At 33.2% G+C, this 17,358-nt stretch overlaps 1 protein-coding gene across 1 annotated transcript in view; it reads right to left on the reverse strand.

Moving 5' to 3' along the window:
• Nucleotides 1-360: 360 nt before the first annotated feature.
• The window catches only part of LOC128546789 (myeloperoxidase-like), a 37,758-nt gene continuing 20,760 nt past the window's right edge, over nt 361-17,358 (reverse strand). Inside the window, exons 12-18 of the mRNA XM_053518121.1 lie at nt 15,016-15,173; nt 14,447-14,626; nt 10,240-10,379; nt 8,845-8,929; nt 6,017-6,186; nt 2,345-2,444; nt 361-786 (exon numbers count right to left, since the gene is read on the reverse strand). Coding sequence (XP_053374096.1) covers nt 657-786; nt 2,345-2,444; nt 6,017-6,186; nt 8,845-8,929; nt 10,240-10,379; nt 14,447-14,626; nt 15,016-15,173 — 963 coding nt within the window. The 3' untranslated portion in view covers nt 361-656. The remainder of the gene's footprint in view (nt 787-2,344; nt 2,445-6,016; nt 6,187-8,844; nt 8,930-10,239; nt 10,380-14,446; nt 14,627-15,015; nt 15,174-17,358) is intronic.

Consider the following 17,358-nt stretch of genomic DNA (forward strand, 5'->3'; position numbering starts at 1 on the left):
TATCAAAACGTCACGGAGTACATACGCCCCTCCCGGGGATCGCCTCGCGACCCCACGATCCGTAGACCAACGCTCTACCTACTGAGCTAAGCGGGCGGCCTTTAGTAACTCGTATAATTTCTGGCAAACTCTAATTATCATTACCTGTTTATCAATATAATTAAGTCTGCATTCAGTGTGTACTTTTATTTTTGATCTCAATAAACATTAATATTGTGAGCTACGATGCATTACACAATTGTCTCAAAAAAGCACATTTTAGTGTTAAGCCTAAAAAAATGTTTGTTTCTGGTAACATGCTCTAATAAATTAGGGTAGGTAGGTCTTTTTTCTATTTTTATTTTTTTTATTTTTTTTTTTTTATTAAGTGGGACTTTTCGGTAATTAGTTTTGTGTCAAAAAGAGTACAAATACGAGGATTATGCCTTTAGAGCTTAAGAGCATCAGTAAGTTGATTTTTAACATCACTGACCATGTTTAAAGCATAAAAAGTGCAGTTCTGCAACTTTTTGTTAAAAAATTGAAACAAAAAATCTCCAAGGCCATAAAAACATTTAGGGTCGTGCCAAAAGAAAAGGATAGGTCAGGACCGGAAACAAACATTTTTTAGGCCTTATAGCTTATTACTGTTCATATATTTAATATTGAATATCAGTTCAAACATTTCTTTTCTTCCCACAGTTTCTCTTGAAATTAGGCCTGCCGTCTGGTAACAATTTTGTACACGATTTCCATTTGTCTAAATCGATTGCAGGCAGTTGGGTACAGTCCACTCTTTCGTTTCCGCTGCATGTGAAAAGGAAAACGATATACATGTAATACCAAGTAAAGGAGGCCGCCTCAAGCTTAACGTAAAAATTAAATATTGTAATATTGTAAAAAATTATCAAAATGTTCAAATTTTATTAAAATGTCTATGGACTGTGGAACGATTACAAATCACTGTTATTTCGGTTGATATTTAGTAAGTGTGATATAAAGTTAAATTACTGCTATATCATATGTGATCATTCTACTACGTTACCAACACCTTACAGAGGTTAAATTTAGATAGGCAGGCAGGCAGGAACACTGGCATGCAAGCAGAGGACAGGCAGACAGAACGACAGACAGGCAGACAAACAGATAGATACTACCTTTAACTTGCAGGATTACTTGTGTTAAGTTTTACTGACAATTTCTAAAACATTACCAAACCTTCTAAAGTTCGAGGAATGACAAGCCCATTTAAAGTTATCTAATTTCCAAGATGACCTTCTTATAAGTCACATAGACAAAACGATGGTTTTTTTCTCAAAACAACATCAAAACTGACAAAGTAAGGAAGATATTTCTTAAATGTTTAAGTGATATAGGCATAAAACTTTTTTCAGATTCTCTTTTATCCATCTACGAGTACTATTGGATCCACCTAATCCGTAATAGAGTTTTTCGCGGACTGTGGCTGCTGTATTTTGCAAGGTCTAATATAAGCTTAACTTCCTTCATGAAGGTGACAGTAATATCCTTTTAACATTTTACAATGTTTAAAATATGTATATTAATGGCCAAACATATATTTTTCCATTGTAAAAATCTTGCGAAATCACAATTCTGAAAAATGTTGTTCTTAAATATGTTACTTTGCCTGGAAACTTTGCTTTTAATCTGACCAGGATATATTGAAATTTGAAAGTCTTATAACATTCTATCAAATATAATGCCAAACATTTTTTTTAATTGTTTGATGGCAATATAACCGAATTTTACAAAGGAAAAGACACCACAAATTTGTGTTTATGATAACTTCAAAATCGGTAAGATATTTTGAAAATTAAAAACAATCGATGTTCTTTAGATTGAGGTATAATTTAAAATGTTTTATCATATATTTAAAGAGGAATCACGAAAATACTATATTGCGTAAAAGATGGATCAAACTGTAAAAATCTAAATCCGTTTATCAGAAAAATATTTGTAAATGTTCAGACAGTACAAAGAGCATAAACTAAACTGAATGCACAATATGAAAAGTATAAAACTCTATTTAATACATGTACACAGGGTATAAAACTATACTGAATACACAGTATAAAAGAGTATTAAACCTCTACTGGATACACAGTATGAAAAAATATAAAGCTATACTGAATACTAATTATAATAGAGTATATAAATTTTACTTGATACACATTTTGAAAGAGTATAAATATTCCCATGAACGTAGTGATTGTTTTAATGTATGAACGTAGTGTTTGAAATATGTGTACGTCGACTTTTAGTCTAAGAATATAACACGGTCATACTAGTAACGCCAATAATGCATGGCACAAACCCGAGATTATTCTGTCATTTTTATACTTACGGTCCTGGTACTCGGAACGTATTTGGTTGTATCTTGTCTATCTCAAAATTATCACACATAACCCTTGCCAATGTCACATTTCGGAGCTCTGCCAGCTGATCTAAATATAAAAATATGCATATTTATACAGCGACATGCGCTTTATTTGCCTCGTTATCGGAATGAAACTAAAACGGTTTTATTTTATTTCCTAATTTTATGAACGCGAGTCAAACTTGAAATAGTTGTTCGAAGTGATCGCCGTCATCATACGACTCATTGCCTATAATTCCAGAAATCCACCGCCCTCAAATATGTTTATTTGATTTTGGTTACAACGACCCCTACCCCTCCCAGCTATTTTTTATTCTTTATATTGTCAGTCATGAAATATTTTTACTAAAACAAAACATTATTGCGTAGGTATAAATCACTCCAGCTCTTGCTTCCTCAGATGTACCCTATTTTACTATCCAGCATTGGAATAGTCAACCACGTTGTCTGCTCGGACAGTTCTTGTACTGACCTTTGTTATTATTTTGCTTTATCTAAAACATACAACTTTAATTAAATCAACCAGGATAAAAAACTAATTAACTTTACCATAATTATGAACAAACAATTATATCTATTTCTTTTATTAAAAAATAAGTAACTCTTATGTTTTTCTTGTCTTCTCATCGTATGTAAAGTACATGATGCAAGTTTCTTTATTGATGCCATTGTGAACCATCAAATCATACCTGTACTTTAGTCAAGACATTTAAAATTGTCTGTCAGAGCTTGTATAAGCGCTCATAGCTGAAAGTATTGTCTCTAAAACAAGTGTCTACAACACCGTACGGCCCTATGTGTAATAGATTCGTTGAGAAATTTGACTGTTGTTTGAAACAGATGTAGAAACGGATATTTGTTATAGAAGCAGATCAAAAAGGTCATGATATATTATTATAGATGTGCAGAGGAAACTCAGAGAGGAGAGAGATGTGATATTGTGTTATTGTAGAGAAAGAACAGAGAGGTGATTATGTGTTATGTAGAGGTACATAACAGTAGTGATGATGTGTTATTGTAGAGGAAAATCAGGGAAGTGATGATGTGTCATTGTAGAGAAAAAAAACAGAGATGTGATGATGTGTTATTGTAGAGGAAAATCGGCGAGGTAGTGATGTGCTATTGTAGAAGAAGATCAGACAGATGATAATGTGTTATTATAGAGGAAGATCACAGAGGTGATGATGTGTAAATGTAGAGGAAAATCACAGAGGTGATGATGTCTTATTGTAGGGGAAGATCAGGAAATGATGAAGTGTTATTGTAGAGAAAGATTAGAGAGGTGATGATGTGTTATTGTAGAGGAAGATCAGGTAGGTGATGATGTGTTATATTAGAGGTAGATCAGAGACGTGAAGTTTTACTGTAGAGGTAGATCAGAGAGGTGGTGATGTGTTATCATAGAAGTAGACATTTGATGATGTGTTATTGTAGAGGAGGAACAGAGAGGTGATGATGTGTTACTGTAGAAGAAAATCAGGGAAGAGATGATGTGTTATTGTAGAGGAAGATGGGAGAGATTATGGTGTGTTATTGTAGAAGAAGATCAGGGAGGTGATGATGTGTTGTTGTAGAGGAAGAACATATTGGTGATGCTATTTTATTGTAGAGGAAAATCAGACATGTAATGAAGTGTTATTGTAGAAGAAGATCTGAGTGTTATTGTATAGGAAGATCAAAGAGATGATGATGTATTATTACTGCAGAAGAAGATCAGAGAGGTGAGGATGTATTATTGTAGAAGTAGATCAGAGAGTTGATGATGTGCTATTGTAGAGAAAGATCAGGGAGGTGATGATGTGTTATGGTAGAGGTAGATCAGCAAGATGATGATGTGTTATTGTAGGGGTAGATCAGAGAGTTCATGATGTGTTATTGTAGAGGAAGACCACATTGGTGATGATATGTTATCACAGAGGTAGATCAGAGAGTTCTTGATGTGTTATTGTAGAGGAAGATAAGAGAGAAGATGATGTGTTATTGTAGAGTAAGATCAGGGAGGTGTTGAATTTTATTGTACAAGTAGATCAGAGATTTGATGATGTGTTATTGTAGAGGAAGGTCAGAGAGGTGATGATGTGTTATTGTAAAGGTAGATCAGAGAGGAGATTATGTGTTATTGTATACGAAGTTCAGGGAGGCGATGAAGTGTTATTGTACAGGTAGATCAGAGAGTTGATGATCTGTTATTGTAGAGGAAGATCAGAGAGGTGATGGTGTGTTGTTGTAGAGGAAGTTCAGGGAGGTGATGATGTGTTATTGTAGAAGTAGATAAGAGAGGTGATGATGTGTTAATGTAGAGGTAGATCTGAGAGGTTAAGATGTGTTATTGTATAGGAAGATCAATTACATGATGGTGTGCCATTGTACAAAAAGATCAGGGAGGTGATAATGTGTTACTGTAGAGGAAGAACAGAGAGGTGATGAAGAATTATTGTAGACGAAAGTCAGACATGTGATGATGTGTCATTGTAGAGGAAGATCAGTTTGTTGATGCTATTTTATTGTAGAGGAAAATCAGATATTTTGATGACATGTTATTTTAGAAGAAGATCAGGGAGGTGGTGATGTGTTATTGTAGAGGAAGATCAGGGAGGTCATGATGTATTATTGTAGAAGAAGATCAGGGAGGTGATGATGTGTTATTGTAGAAGAAGATCAGGGAGGTGATGACGTGTTGTTGTAGAGGTAGATCAGAGAGGTGATGATGTGTTATTTTAGAGGCAAATCAGACATGAGATTATGTGTAATTGTAGGAGAAGATCAGAGAGGTGATGTGTTATTGTAGAGGTAGATCAGAGAGGGATGATGTGTTATTTTAGAGGCAAATCAGACATGAGATGATGTGTTATTGTAGGAGAAGATCAGATTAGTATGGAAACGTTAATTGGGCACCCGAATGTTGAGTTAATGTGGTTTGAAATCGTCTTGTTGTTTGTAGTATTGTCCACTTTAACACGGTATCTCATATATTATTTGTCTACTTGATACATTAATGTTTCTGCTTTTTCCAATTATTTTGATTCTTAATGTTGTTATGTTTAAGCAATATACCAGAAGTTTTTTTAATACAAAACTGTTCTTTATGACATGTAGATATAATGGAACAGGTCTTGACGAGAAAAAGGATCGCCTCCTGGCGACATGATTGGGTTATATCGACATCTGTTTTTACAGAATGCCGTTATAATCTGAGTAAAGTTGTCCCGCGATGTAGAGTTACGACCTGTTCCATTATATCTACATGTCATAAAGAACAGTTTTGTATTAAAAAAACTTCTGGTATATTGCTTAAACATAACAACATTAAGGATCAAAATAATTGGAAAAAGCAGAAACATTAATGCATCAAGTAGACAAATAATTTATGAGATACCGTGTTACAGTGGACAATACTACAAACCATAACACAGGTAAGTATCAACATTCGGGTGCCCAATTAACGTTTCCATATATGTTAGAAAAAGATGAAAGTAATTGTGACAATTTAAGGAGGGATGTCCTGTGGAGCAAGGAACCGAATCGCTCAATGATGTAAAGGTTAGATACTAGTTATACCTTGCAAAAGCTCTACTATTGCAGTGTTTATGAGATTTAATTTGTCAATACAATAACACGACGTTTGGCAAAATGATGTACCTTCTGTGAATCTGATGATCTGGTCCGGAGTTTCGTGCCAGTATCTGTCGCCATTCTTGAGATTTCCGAATTGTTTACCTATCAAACAAGCAAACGTTGGTCCAACTGAGCTATCAGGTAGTAAAGTCTCGGTCATTGCACCCGCAAAAAGATCTATATCATCAACATTTCTGAAAACGTGCATGTAGGTATTAGTTGCTTTAAGCAGTTCATCAAAAAGTAAAATGACACAGGAAGCTATGGTTTTGGAAGATTTATGTTGGATAGTTTGTCTATTTTTATATTATACAAACATACCTTATACTAAGCTTTTAATTTGAAAACGACCAAAGACGCTGTATACCGTACCAGACCTAAATATGACGCTATATACCGTGCCAGAACTAAATATAACGCTATATATACGGTACTAGACCTAAATATGACGCTATATACCATATCGGACTTACATATGACGCTATATACCGTACCAGACCTAAATATGACGCTATATCCCGTACCAGACTTAAATATGACGCTGTATACTGTACTGTACTGAAATATGACGCTATATATCGTACCAGACCTAATTATGACGCTATATACCGTACTAGACCTAAATATGACGCTATATACCGTACAAGACTTAAATATGACGCTATATACCGTACAAGACCTAAATATGACGCTATATACCGTACAAAACTTAATTGTGACGTTATATACCATACTGGACTTGACTACTTGTTCCTATAATATATTTTTACAACACTATCGCTAAGAACGTACATGCAAGTGCATTGAAGTTTACAGCTATTGGCACAAAGGTAATCGTGTACTAGGCTAGCAGACGATTAATAAATTCAATGCAAGTGGCGTACAGATCGCTCAGTTTTGGGGAATATACATGTACGAACAAAACTGTAGAATGTGACTCTAATTTTATATCTAAATAACACGTTGTGCATAACGTATAGAAACAATAATAAAACTCGCATATTTTCCTGTTGAAAATTTATAATGCTACTCTTAATAACTCTACTTGTACGCCTCTAAGTGTGTGTACGTTTGAAATATTTTGCTGACTATTCATTAGAAGGCGTTCATGAAAAATAATACTGACTTATATATTTACACAACAATACGATTTTTTGTATACATAAAGACTTATCATTACTGGTATATAATATCATCCAAATTTTGTTTTTCTTTATATTGCTTGTACAAGATGAATATTAAGTTGAATGTTCAAATTGTTTTCAATAGAACGACGGATAAACTAAGAGAGCAAATATATGGTCTTTTCGGAAACTCCGTGAAAGGTAAGTGTTTCTTCAAGAAGAGCGATACTTATATGAAGATATTCCAATTTTGTCTGAATGCTTATATAACATATATTCTTTCCCATTTTACAGTACTATTACTGTAATATAAGTCGGATATTTCAACTTGTTTAAAAATGGTCACTGGCATCGCACTCAGAAAAATAATTGCCAAACATTCACTTTTTGCTCAACATAACTTATTTATAGTATTTCATCAACTAGATTTATCTGTTCAGGACAAGATTAAATTGCTTGATAGCTTAGTTGGATCTATTTTAAATCACAGTGCAGAAGTATTCAGATATAATGAGGGCAAAGATAGAGAGCTTATACATTGTAAATTTTTAAGGAATGTTCTCTGCGTAAAAAAATCAATTAATCTTGATGGATTATACGGGGAGTTAGGACGACATCCAATGAAAATTCAACGAACACTTATAATGATTAAATACTGGTTAAAAATACTAAAAACAGACGATAACTGTCTACTTAAACAAATGTATCATTTACTAAAACGAGATGCAGATAATATTACATATGACGGTAATAACTGGGCTTATCAAATAAAAACTATATTGAATGATATCGGAATGTCCAATTTGTGGTTAAACCAATATATTTCTAACCTTAACTTCCGGTTATTTAAATTAAGAATATTAGATATTTACAAACAAACATGGTATTCAAATATCACAAATTCAAACAGGTTATCTTCATATAGTATATATAAACATGATTTTGAGTTAGAGGAATATATGAAACATGTAAATATAAATAAATATAGGATAATTCTAACAAAATTCAGACTTTCATCGCACAATCTAGCTGTTGTAAAAGGTAGATATGAAAATATTCCCAGAGAAGATAGAAAATGATTGCAGTGTAATATGAATGTAATAGAAAATGAATTCCATTTTTGCTTGTATGTCCAAAGTATTACAGTATACGTAAACAATTTCTTAAACAGTTACCCTATTTTTGTAGATGGCCAACATTAAAGAAATTTGAATTATTGATGTCTTCCAAAAACCATAGAATATTAAATAGTGTTGCGAAATATTTATATTTTGCGTTCAAAGAGCGTCATGCATGAATGTCGTAATACATTGAAATATGACTTCAGTGGGTTACATCATATTAATATTGTGTAATAATGTGAAATTCTCTATTGATTTTGATATACTTATATTAACATCATATACGATAAACCACATCTTACTGAATATTCCTATTATTTTTGTTGTACTGAACTGAGATCTCCATTACATAAAGTTTCGATGACATATAGTCTGTGTATTAACATCAATTTCTCTGTAAAACGGTTATAGAAGTTGTGAACCTTGATTATGTATTTCATGTATGAATATTATGGCTATAAATGTGCAATTGCAGTTTAATGCCAAATAAAATATATGTTATGTTATGTTATGTTATGTTATGTTATGTAAACATCTTTAGAAATGCTTCTCTAACTGTAAACTGTGTTTATCACAGTGGCTAAGTATGAAAGAAGTCTACTCTTACCTGTAAGTATGCTCTAACTTGTGTGTTTCATTCTCGTTGTGGTCAGGTAATATAAATTCTCCGTCCTTTGTCATGTTAGCCTTGTCTAAAACAACAAATACAATGAAAGGATGTAACTGCAACAACTTTTTCGAATATAGTTTGGTTTAAACAAACATTATTCTGTAAATGAACATAACATGAGCAGCACTGTGACGAATAATGTTCGGAAGAGGAAAAATGTACAAAGTAACCTTTTTGAAGTCTTTCTCTAGAACACTTTATGAACATATCATTAGGTTATTACTATTATGACAGATTGCAGAATTGTGCTCTTTTGAATGTACGAAAAGATGTGTCCCGACGAACGGTCGGAAAACATTAGATCATCACTTGTCAATGATACATACTCATTCAGATAACATGTCAGAGTAAATAGATTTTATAAAGTTAATCTAACATTACATGGAACGTATTTACTTGGGTAAATGTCGCAGAAGACACGTGGACAGACGGACGGACGGTCGGATAGACATCATCAGACTATTACTAATTACCAAACAGGAGGTGCACCGTGTTCCACATAAACGTATCGTTACATGTCAATGGAGTATTGGGATAGACATTATTTATACATGTAAGTAATAATTAAATACACGAGGAACTGCTAATTTATTAGATAAAATGTATGTTTTGTACCCAGAAGTAGCTCATAAACCAAACGGACACATACAAGTATTGTGTCCCTAACCCTAACTTTTTGGCATATCATGTTGAACATTGAAAGTACAGAACAATGGCACCAGACAAGAAGGTATATGAAACACGGCCGAACTTCTACACGTAGAATGTCACTTAACCCTGTGTTCATTTGTTTAAAAGAATACAATATGTAATAAAATCCTTTAACCAAAAGGAATGGACAACTGTATTGTATTTTGTGCATACTATATACACCAAAATGCCATCTAAGAGACTGAGTAAAAGATTTAATTTAAAGTTTAAAGTACCAAGTGTTTAGTACCTAGATTAACTAAATCTGATAACCATCTGATTATGTATTAATGTGTTGTTATGTTTTCATTTAGATCAATGAAAATCTGCTCAACATTATAAGATAATTGTTACTTTAAAAATTACACAAATGTCGCCTCGGTAGCCTAGCAGTAGAGCGCTTGCTTCGATTGCGGGAGCTGTTGTTCGTTCCCTTGTCGCTTTATGCCGAAAGCTTTTACTATAACTCCCGCTCAGTTATGTTTGGCGTTCTGTTCTCTCGTTTCCTCGTGCCGCATCAGGAACGAGGCGTCAGTAGCGATTGATATAAACTGTAGAACCTATTCCAGAATTGACATAAAGAAATTGATATAAACTTAACTGACATGATTATATTTTATTAACCTAGCATAAAGCTTTTACCAAGACGACAATGGATCCTCCAATGGTTGTACCCTGGGATTCCATGGTCCCGGCCGCGTTGTATGTTTAACGCCGGAAGGTCAAGACTGTTGCCCTGCTTGTCCATAAACAGCTTATTTCTAGTACCATCTTCAAATAGGCTGTCAAAATAAATTCGGTATTTATCAACTAACATATACTAATCGTTTATATTTCGCGTAACAAAAACAGTGACACTGACACAAATAAAACTGATGTCAAATTTGACACGTATTCGTTGTACAATGTCAGTGACACACAAATCCTTTGCAATGGTTTATTTATTTTTAAAACTTTTTCCGAATGTATGGTGCGATTTTGCTTCTTTTTGATGTGTGTCTTATTTTTAAAAACTTTAAGTCTCATCGACATAATTTAAGTAAAACTGCGAATTCAGTGAGCATTTCAGGCATTATACCAAGCGCGGAAAACTGCGAATTCAGTGAGCATGTAAGACATTACACCAAGCGCGGAAAGCGGCAAATCCACTGACTTTTCTCATTTATGCTGGTCAGAAATCATATACAGAGCGTTTCTAGCATAAAAACTTTCTCTGCAATCATGTTCGGCAAATTACTAATAAGTCTAGTCTTACTCAAAGATACCATTCAGTTTTCTAAATGTAATCAGTTAAATTCACTACAGCGAACAATATGACAGCGAAATTTCTTCTTACATTCTATACCAATTCCAAACCTCATTCGTTAACTTCAAACTGTGAGACAAATCTATCAGCCTCCCAAACAAAAAAATCCAGTAACAAATGGTATCAAAATCGTGAATAAATGGTGAACAAATCGGGATTTGCCGATTTATTACCACCATTTGTTTACGATTCATTAAATGAATCGGAAGCAAATCGGGTTTTGGAGAGAAAGTCCCTCCCCCATTCATTGCAAATAATTGATTTGTTTACCATTCATTAGAAACAGATATTTTATGCAGTACCATTTATTACCGATTCATTTAAAAGTAAAGTTGTAACTTTTTAGGCGGGAAACATGAGTATTGTCAGCCATCTTTAATGCATTTTGGCGGGATAACTGAAATACACAAAGACACCACGTACGTCCTCTAAAATACTGAAATTTATACTGTTATGGAGTAAGTACAAATGTTTGATTATCTAATATAATTGTAAAAGGACATGTTTAAGTACATACATTAACTCTTAACACTATATTTGAAGCTGTTAAGTTTAAAGGAAATAATTACAAGATAAATTAATTGCCATATGTTTTCATGACAACTTTAAAGAACATTTTATAAACAAGATCTGATGCATATGTTCAAATATGTATCGTACTCCTGAATTTTGCAGTTGCTACACTGTAAATAAAATCTATATATCTCATGTTGTTCTTTACTTACTAGATCATTTATTTTGCCATTTTTATAGTTAATGCATGCTACCATTTCTAGAGAATTACAATTCGTCCTTAAATTTTTTGTACCCATGCTTTCGTCCCTTAAAATAATGCTAAATTATTTGTATGATTCATTACCGATTAATTAGCACGATTTATTACCGATTTATTAGTGCCAAATTCCTTTCATTTCAGTTTCAGCATACCCGATTTGTTACCGATTCATTATTTAGCAAAACAAAGACCTGATTTGTTACCGATTTATTAAAACGATTTGTTTACGATTTATTACCTATTCATTAGCTCATTTGCATACCATTTGAATCGTGATCAAATCGTGAACAAATCACCCGATTTCACCATTTGTTACACCGATTCATTCCAATCTTTTTTTTGTTGTTGTAGCAAAAACATTCCAATGAGAACTTTCAAATTAAGATTGATGGGTGTCAGAAGGTATCGCTTCGAGTTTAACAATATCTCGACATAACTGTCAGCGCTTTAATGAGAAAATGTCTTTATTCAGCAAAATAGTCACAACATGTTAGACGGATATTAAACCAAAGCCTCTTGTTTTCCCCGGAGTATGGCAGTCATCTTATTCCAAAATGAAACATGAACAAATTGCTGTTCATGATTTTTGCTAATTTAAAAACAGTATGGATTTATATTGGACACCGTCCGTGAAAACTGTTTAATAACAGTTTGCTGTCACAAATGATTCCTGTCTTAATTTTTCATTTCTTTTTTTAATTTATTTAAGTTTCAAGATACATTTAGTGACAATACGCTTATATGAAAGAATGCTTTTAACATGCGTTCCTCAAAGGAAGCGATTTTAATCTGTAGACCACTTCTCGAACGGTACCAACTCTGCTGGATTTTTTGTACTAATTTGTCAATTACGTAACATTACAAGTGTGATGTAATCCAGATCAGTTCAAAACCATTAGCCTCACTTTGAAAATTTCAGTAGCAGAAGATTTTCACAATCCAGCGACCGTATTAAACACAATTAGGTAACTTGATGCATCCTTTTGAATAAATATTTGATAGAAATCCGAAAAACTCTCATATTTACTATCGACTTTTACTATCTCTGCATTCTTGTACCTGTTAAAGATGACCTATACATATTTTATTGTGTCCTATGACTTGTCAAAGTTGACTCACATTTCCTTTTTGTATGCTTAAAGTAATGGTTATGATAAACGTCCATATTGGTTTTGAAGACAAAATTGAAGTTGTTACCGGAGATCAATGGTTTTGTAGATTTTTTTAGGTGGCATATTACGCTCCATGATAATTCAATCGCTAAATCTTCAAAGGTTTGTATCTTTAATATTATATTTCGAAAACATATTAACCTTTTGGTGGAAGGTATTTTGAAATCTTTTCACAATAAAACGAAATTGTTTGGCAGTTTCTCCTTCTTTGAGGTAACCATGTTACAGATAATGTTTCAAATTTTAGAGCTTTATGTATGGTGAAAAGGTCATAACCTCTCACTGCACAAATAAGGACAACAAAATAAACCAGAGACAGATCATATATTAATTTTGCGACACGGATGCCCTCAAGCAGTGAATACTAAATAAATTGCAGTTAAACCTTTGGATACACTGGATCTAGCCTTAGCCGTCAGCCTTTGAGGATAAGTTTTCCCCCAAAGTGTCCTATCATAAAGTCTATAATCAGTTTTGTATTGTCTGTTTAGAGATTAAAAACACCTTACGAAGTTTATACTGAAGAAGCTTCTTAGTAACAGTAATATTAACTACATACTTTCTAAATGTACTTACAGAATTGAAGATTTTAGCGAATAAAAATCATAAAGCGGTATATGTCACCTATAGAAAATGTGCTCTCTTCACATTGAAACTAACACGTACGTGAATTTAGATAAGGAGTACGGGAATCGATAATTGTTTCTAACCGGTATAATAATTACTTATTTTCGGGTACAACTTTAGGGTAATGTGCACCATACACGGAAATTCTGTTGACAAATCTGAGGTAGACATACGTTATTCTACAGGCGAGGTATAAATTAAAATTAAAATTTCATTATTGGGACTTTGATTCACTATGCCAAGATCTGCAGAAGTACAAAATTCCACAAATTTGTAAAACCGTAAGTTTTTAATTGCGAAAAAATCAAGCTAGCAAAACAACGTCTTTTAAACAATTTTCAAGGATTCTGGTAAAATATTAACTAAGCATATCTGTTCAGTTTTATAAAACAGAACTTTGCATTATTCGTTACAAATGTATTATTATTATTTAAGAAATAATAAGTTCCCAAACGTGGTTTAACGTAGAATAACCCGAGTTTTGAGTTCTTATGCGTAAGAATATTATCATGAAGGCCGTAGGCCTGAGTGATATATTATTTTTCATAAGAACGAAAAACTCTGGTTATTCTACGATAAATCACACTTGGGAACTTATTATTTCGATTCTAACACGACATACTAGTATCAACAGTGTTAGAAAAAATGGTAACTACTTTTTACGACCGTGCTACGCATCTGAATCGGTTGACGTCAATGCACGCGAGTGGTTTATTGCAGAATACCCCGAGATAGATTTTGCTCTACATGTATGTAGGTTATTTGCTGGTCGTGTTAGAATTCAAAATATCAACAATATACACTCCGAGAAAATCCAAATTAAACAGTTTTTTATATGATAAAGATGAAAAAAAGCAATGCGTTTACAAACTATCCATAATATTTCATCGAATTAGATAAAGTGTATTGTTTCAGTAGTTTTGCAGCAGATAAGACTTCCCCCTTTTCAGATAACGCTACAATAATTACCTATCAGCAAGCGGGCTATGATCGGCTGCCAGCCATCGAGCGATTCCATCTAATCCAGTTCCATGATCATGCACTATCATATGTGGACGATGATATGTTGTTTCGATAGGTTTCTTCTCAATAAACTTGTACTGTTTGCTCATCAAAGCCTGATAGTCGGCGATCTGTGAGTGTCCAAACCTGACCAAAATAAATTACAACACTTACTTAGGTCCAGCGCACATGTGTTGCAAGGTGGTGTAATACCTGCGGTTATACAATGCTGCGATTTGTGATCATAATCTGCAATGCTATTCAAATGTCTCATATCTAATGTTATGATAAAAAGAACCAGTGACTTTCCTCACAGTACCAACCTATAATTAATAACCTATTTTCATGTTCCTTAGCACATTGACGAAACCATATCTACAATATGAAAGCTACGTTGGTGTTTATTATGATTCTGATTTTTTTAGATATAACCTATTTTGAAGTTCCTAAGCATGTATAAAAATGTAGGGTATTCAAGATAGATAAATAACAACATTGTGTCATTTAACTACAGAATAACAAATATATATATATACCTGAATGCTGCAACAGCAAAGGCGTTGAAAATTGTCGGGTTCAATTCCGGCTTGTAACATTTTTTACATGAATACGAATTTGTGTTCAAGTTGAGTTCGTACTTCTTCATTGTCTCTTCGTTAAGTATGGCAGGTAAGTATTCTTTATAGTTTATAATCTGAAGAATAGATACTTCATAATTATTATACTGAAGATATGATATTTTATTACTTCAGTTTTATATTTCAATGGCAATTCTAGCAAGTTAGGTATTCTTATTATTCATATATGAACACACATAAATATAGAGGAATAACACTTCTAAGCTGCCCTCGGTAATATATTTACGGGAATATTGAATGAGGGAATCAAATCATGGACTAAAAGCAACGAAAAACTATCCGACGCCCAGTTCGACTTTAAGTCAGGCCATAGCACAACAGACAACATGTACAAGTCTAGAAACAGGTGGTCCGACGTAAACTTGCATCTACGGAAGGCTCAGGTGTATTTCAGGGTACAAAACGGCGGGAGATTTAAGAGACTCATTAAACGTTACATGCAACACAGGTATGGCCCGGAAAAGAAAGTGTAATATTGTTTTACCGTTGTAACCCTTGGCGTTGTAGATCAGATACCAAAGTCTATGCAAAAAGCTCCGCAATAATTTTGATGAAGAAATGTGTCAAATTTCAATAAAATCTGATCATAAATTAATAAAGTACAAAACGACAGGTACTCTAGTAAATAAAAGTTCACTTGTCCTGGAGTAAATATGCGGAGAATGATTAATATCAAATAATTCGATGAGAAAAGGGTTTTAAGTAATACAAACTTGTTCATTCACTTTTGTTGCGATGTAAAACCATACATAGCTGTTTATTGCTGTACTCTATGAAAGACAGGGCTACTTTTTCTTCTGCAGTTTCAAGCTGCTTTTTAACTATAAAGCTATAAACTTTCATCACCTGATAAACACTGTTGCAAAAGGTATACAATTTTTTTTTCTAATACCTTACACATAATATATGTAATGATTATGCTCATGCAGAAATATTTCTGTTTGTCATTTCCTTCGAAACTACTACTGTATAAACTAAGAAAATGTTGTTTTACATACATGTGTAAATCTGAGATATAATATTATAATTAAATGTACTTTCTAACATGACTCGGTTTGATTTCCAGTTAAACAAAGAAGGAAATCAAGCTCTGTATATTCTGCGATAAACAACGGTTGACGCGCGAGAGCATTATGACGTCAATTATGACGTCAAATTGCCGCACGACGTCTGATACGTTACTCCTCGCGTAAATGAAGTCCAGCATAATATTTATTAAAATATATCAATGAGCATGTCAGAATGAAAATAATCTAGGCCTTCTTGTGATTTATCGTCTAATTTACCACGGTTCATCGTTCAGATGCTTCAGTATTTAACCACTCGGGCTAACGCCGCCGTGGTTCAATTCCTACGCATCTGAACTCTGAACTGTGGTAAATCAGACGATAAACCACTCGAAGGCCTAGATTATTTGTTAATTATGTTATCCATACAGTGCAGATCAGCTTTGCCCTAAAGCTGAGGAAAAACCTTAAAAACCTTAACAATCCCAGCTAAACGTACGTCATTAGATATTTTACATAATTATTTTGGTAGCTAGGACGATGGACTAAAATTATCACATCCTTAGTCACCTCTGACATTTTATAAATGGAATAATCCAATACAAGATTTCGGTATGATCTAATCTAGAAAAATATCCTAAAAATACCACAGTACCAAATTAATGCAGTTTAATAACTTGTAAAATTTATTATAGTTACATTTTGGCAATGCAGTTTTTTCATATATTTAAAAGTGATCGTTTTATTTTTTTATCTGTATTAGTAAAATCAATTTATCTTAAGTGAAAACAAACAAATTGCCAATGATACTAGTTATTTGGAAGTATTTTCTGGTTTGGCTAGAACTATACAAATTTTATTTCTGTTTGAAAAACTACACTAAATTGATTTGTGTAATATCATGCACATGCGTATTCTTTCTAATCGTCCAGGTATATTATAAAATAGATGATGTTGTGTTTAGTGGGACAGTGTTGACAATGTACAAATATCACTTTGCCTTGACTGAGACAACATTTAGTGTATCTATTAATCAAACTTATACAACGATTGTGCAATTATTAAAAAAAAACTTTAAAAAATCAGTTGTTCCAGTGTATTATACCAACGGATAAAAATTAAAATAAAACACAATCTTTTTACAGAATGTATAGGAAAGTAAGAGAAAATGAAGACTTAATATATCTAAAATGTAGACTCTTTCGTATAACTGGTTTACTCCTATCGAAGCCTT

This window comes from Mercenaria mercenaria, chromosome 11, assembly GCF_021730395.1.
Source record: "Mercenaria mercenaria strain notata chromosome 11, MADL_Memer_1, whole genome shotgun sequence".
Classification (NCBI taxonomy): domain Eukaryota; kingdom Metazoa; phylum Mollusca; class Bivalvia; order Venerida; family Veneridae; genus Mercenaria; species Mercenaria mercenaria.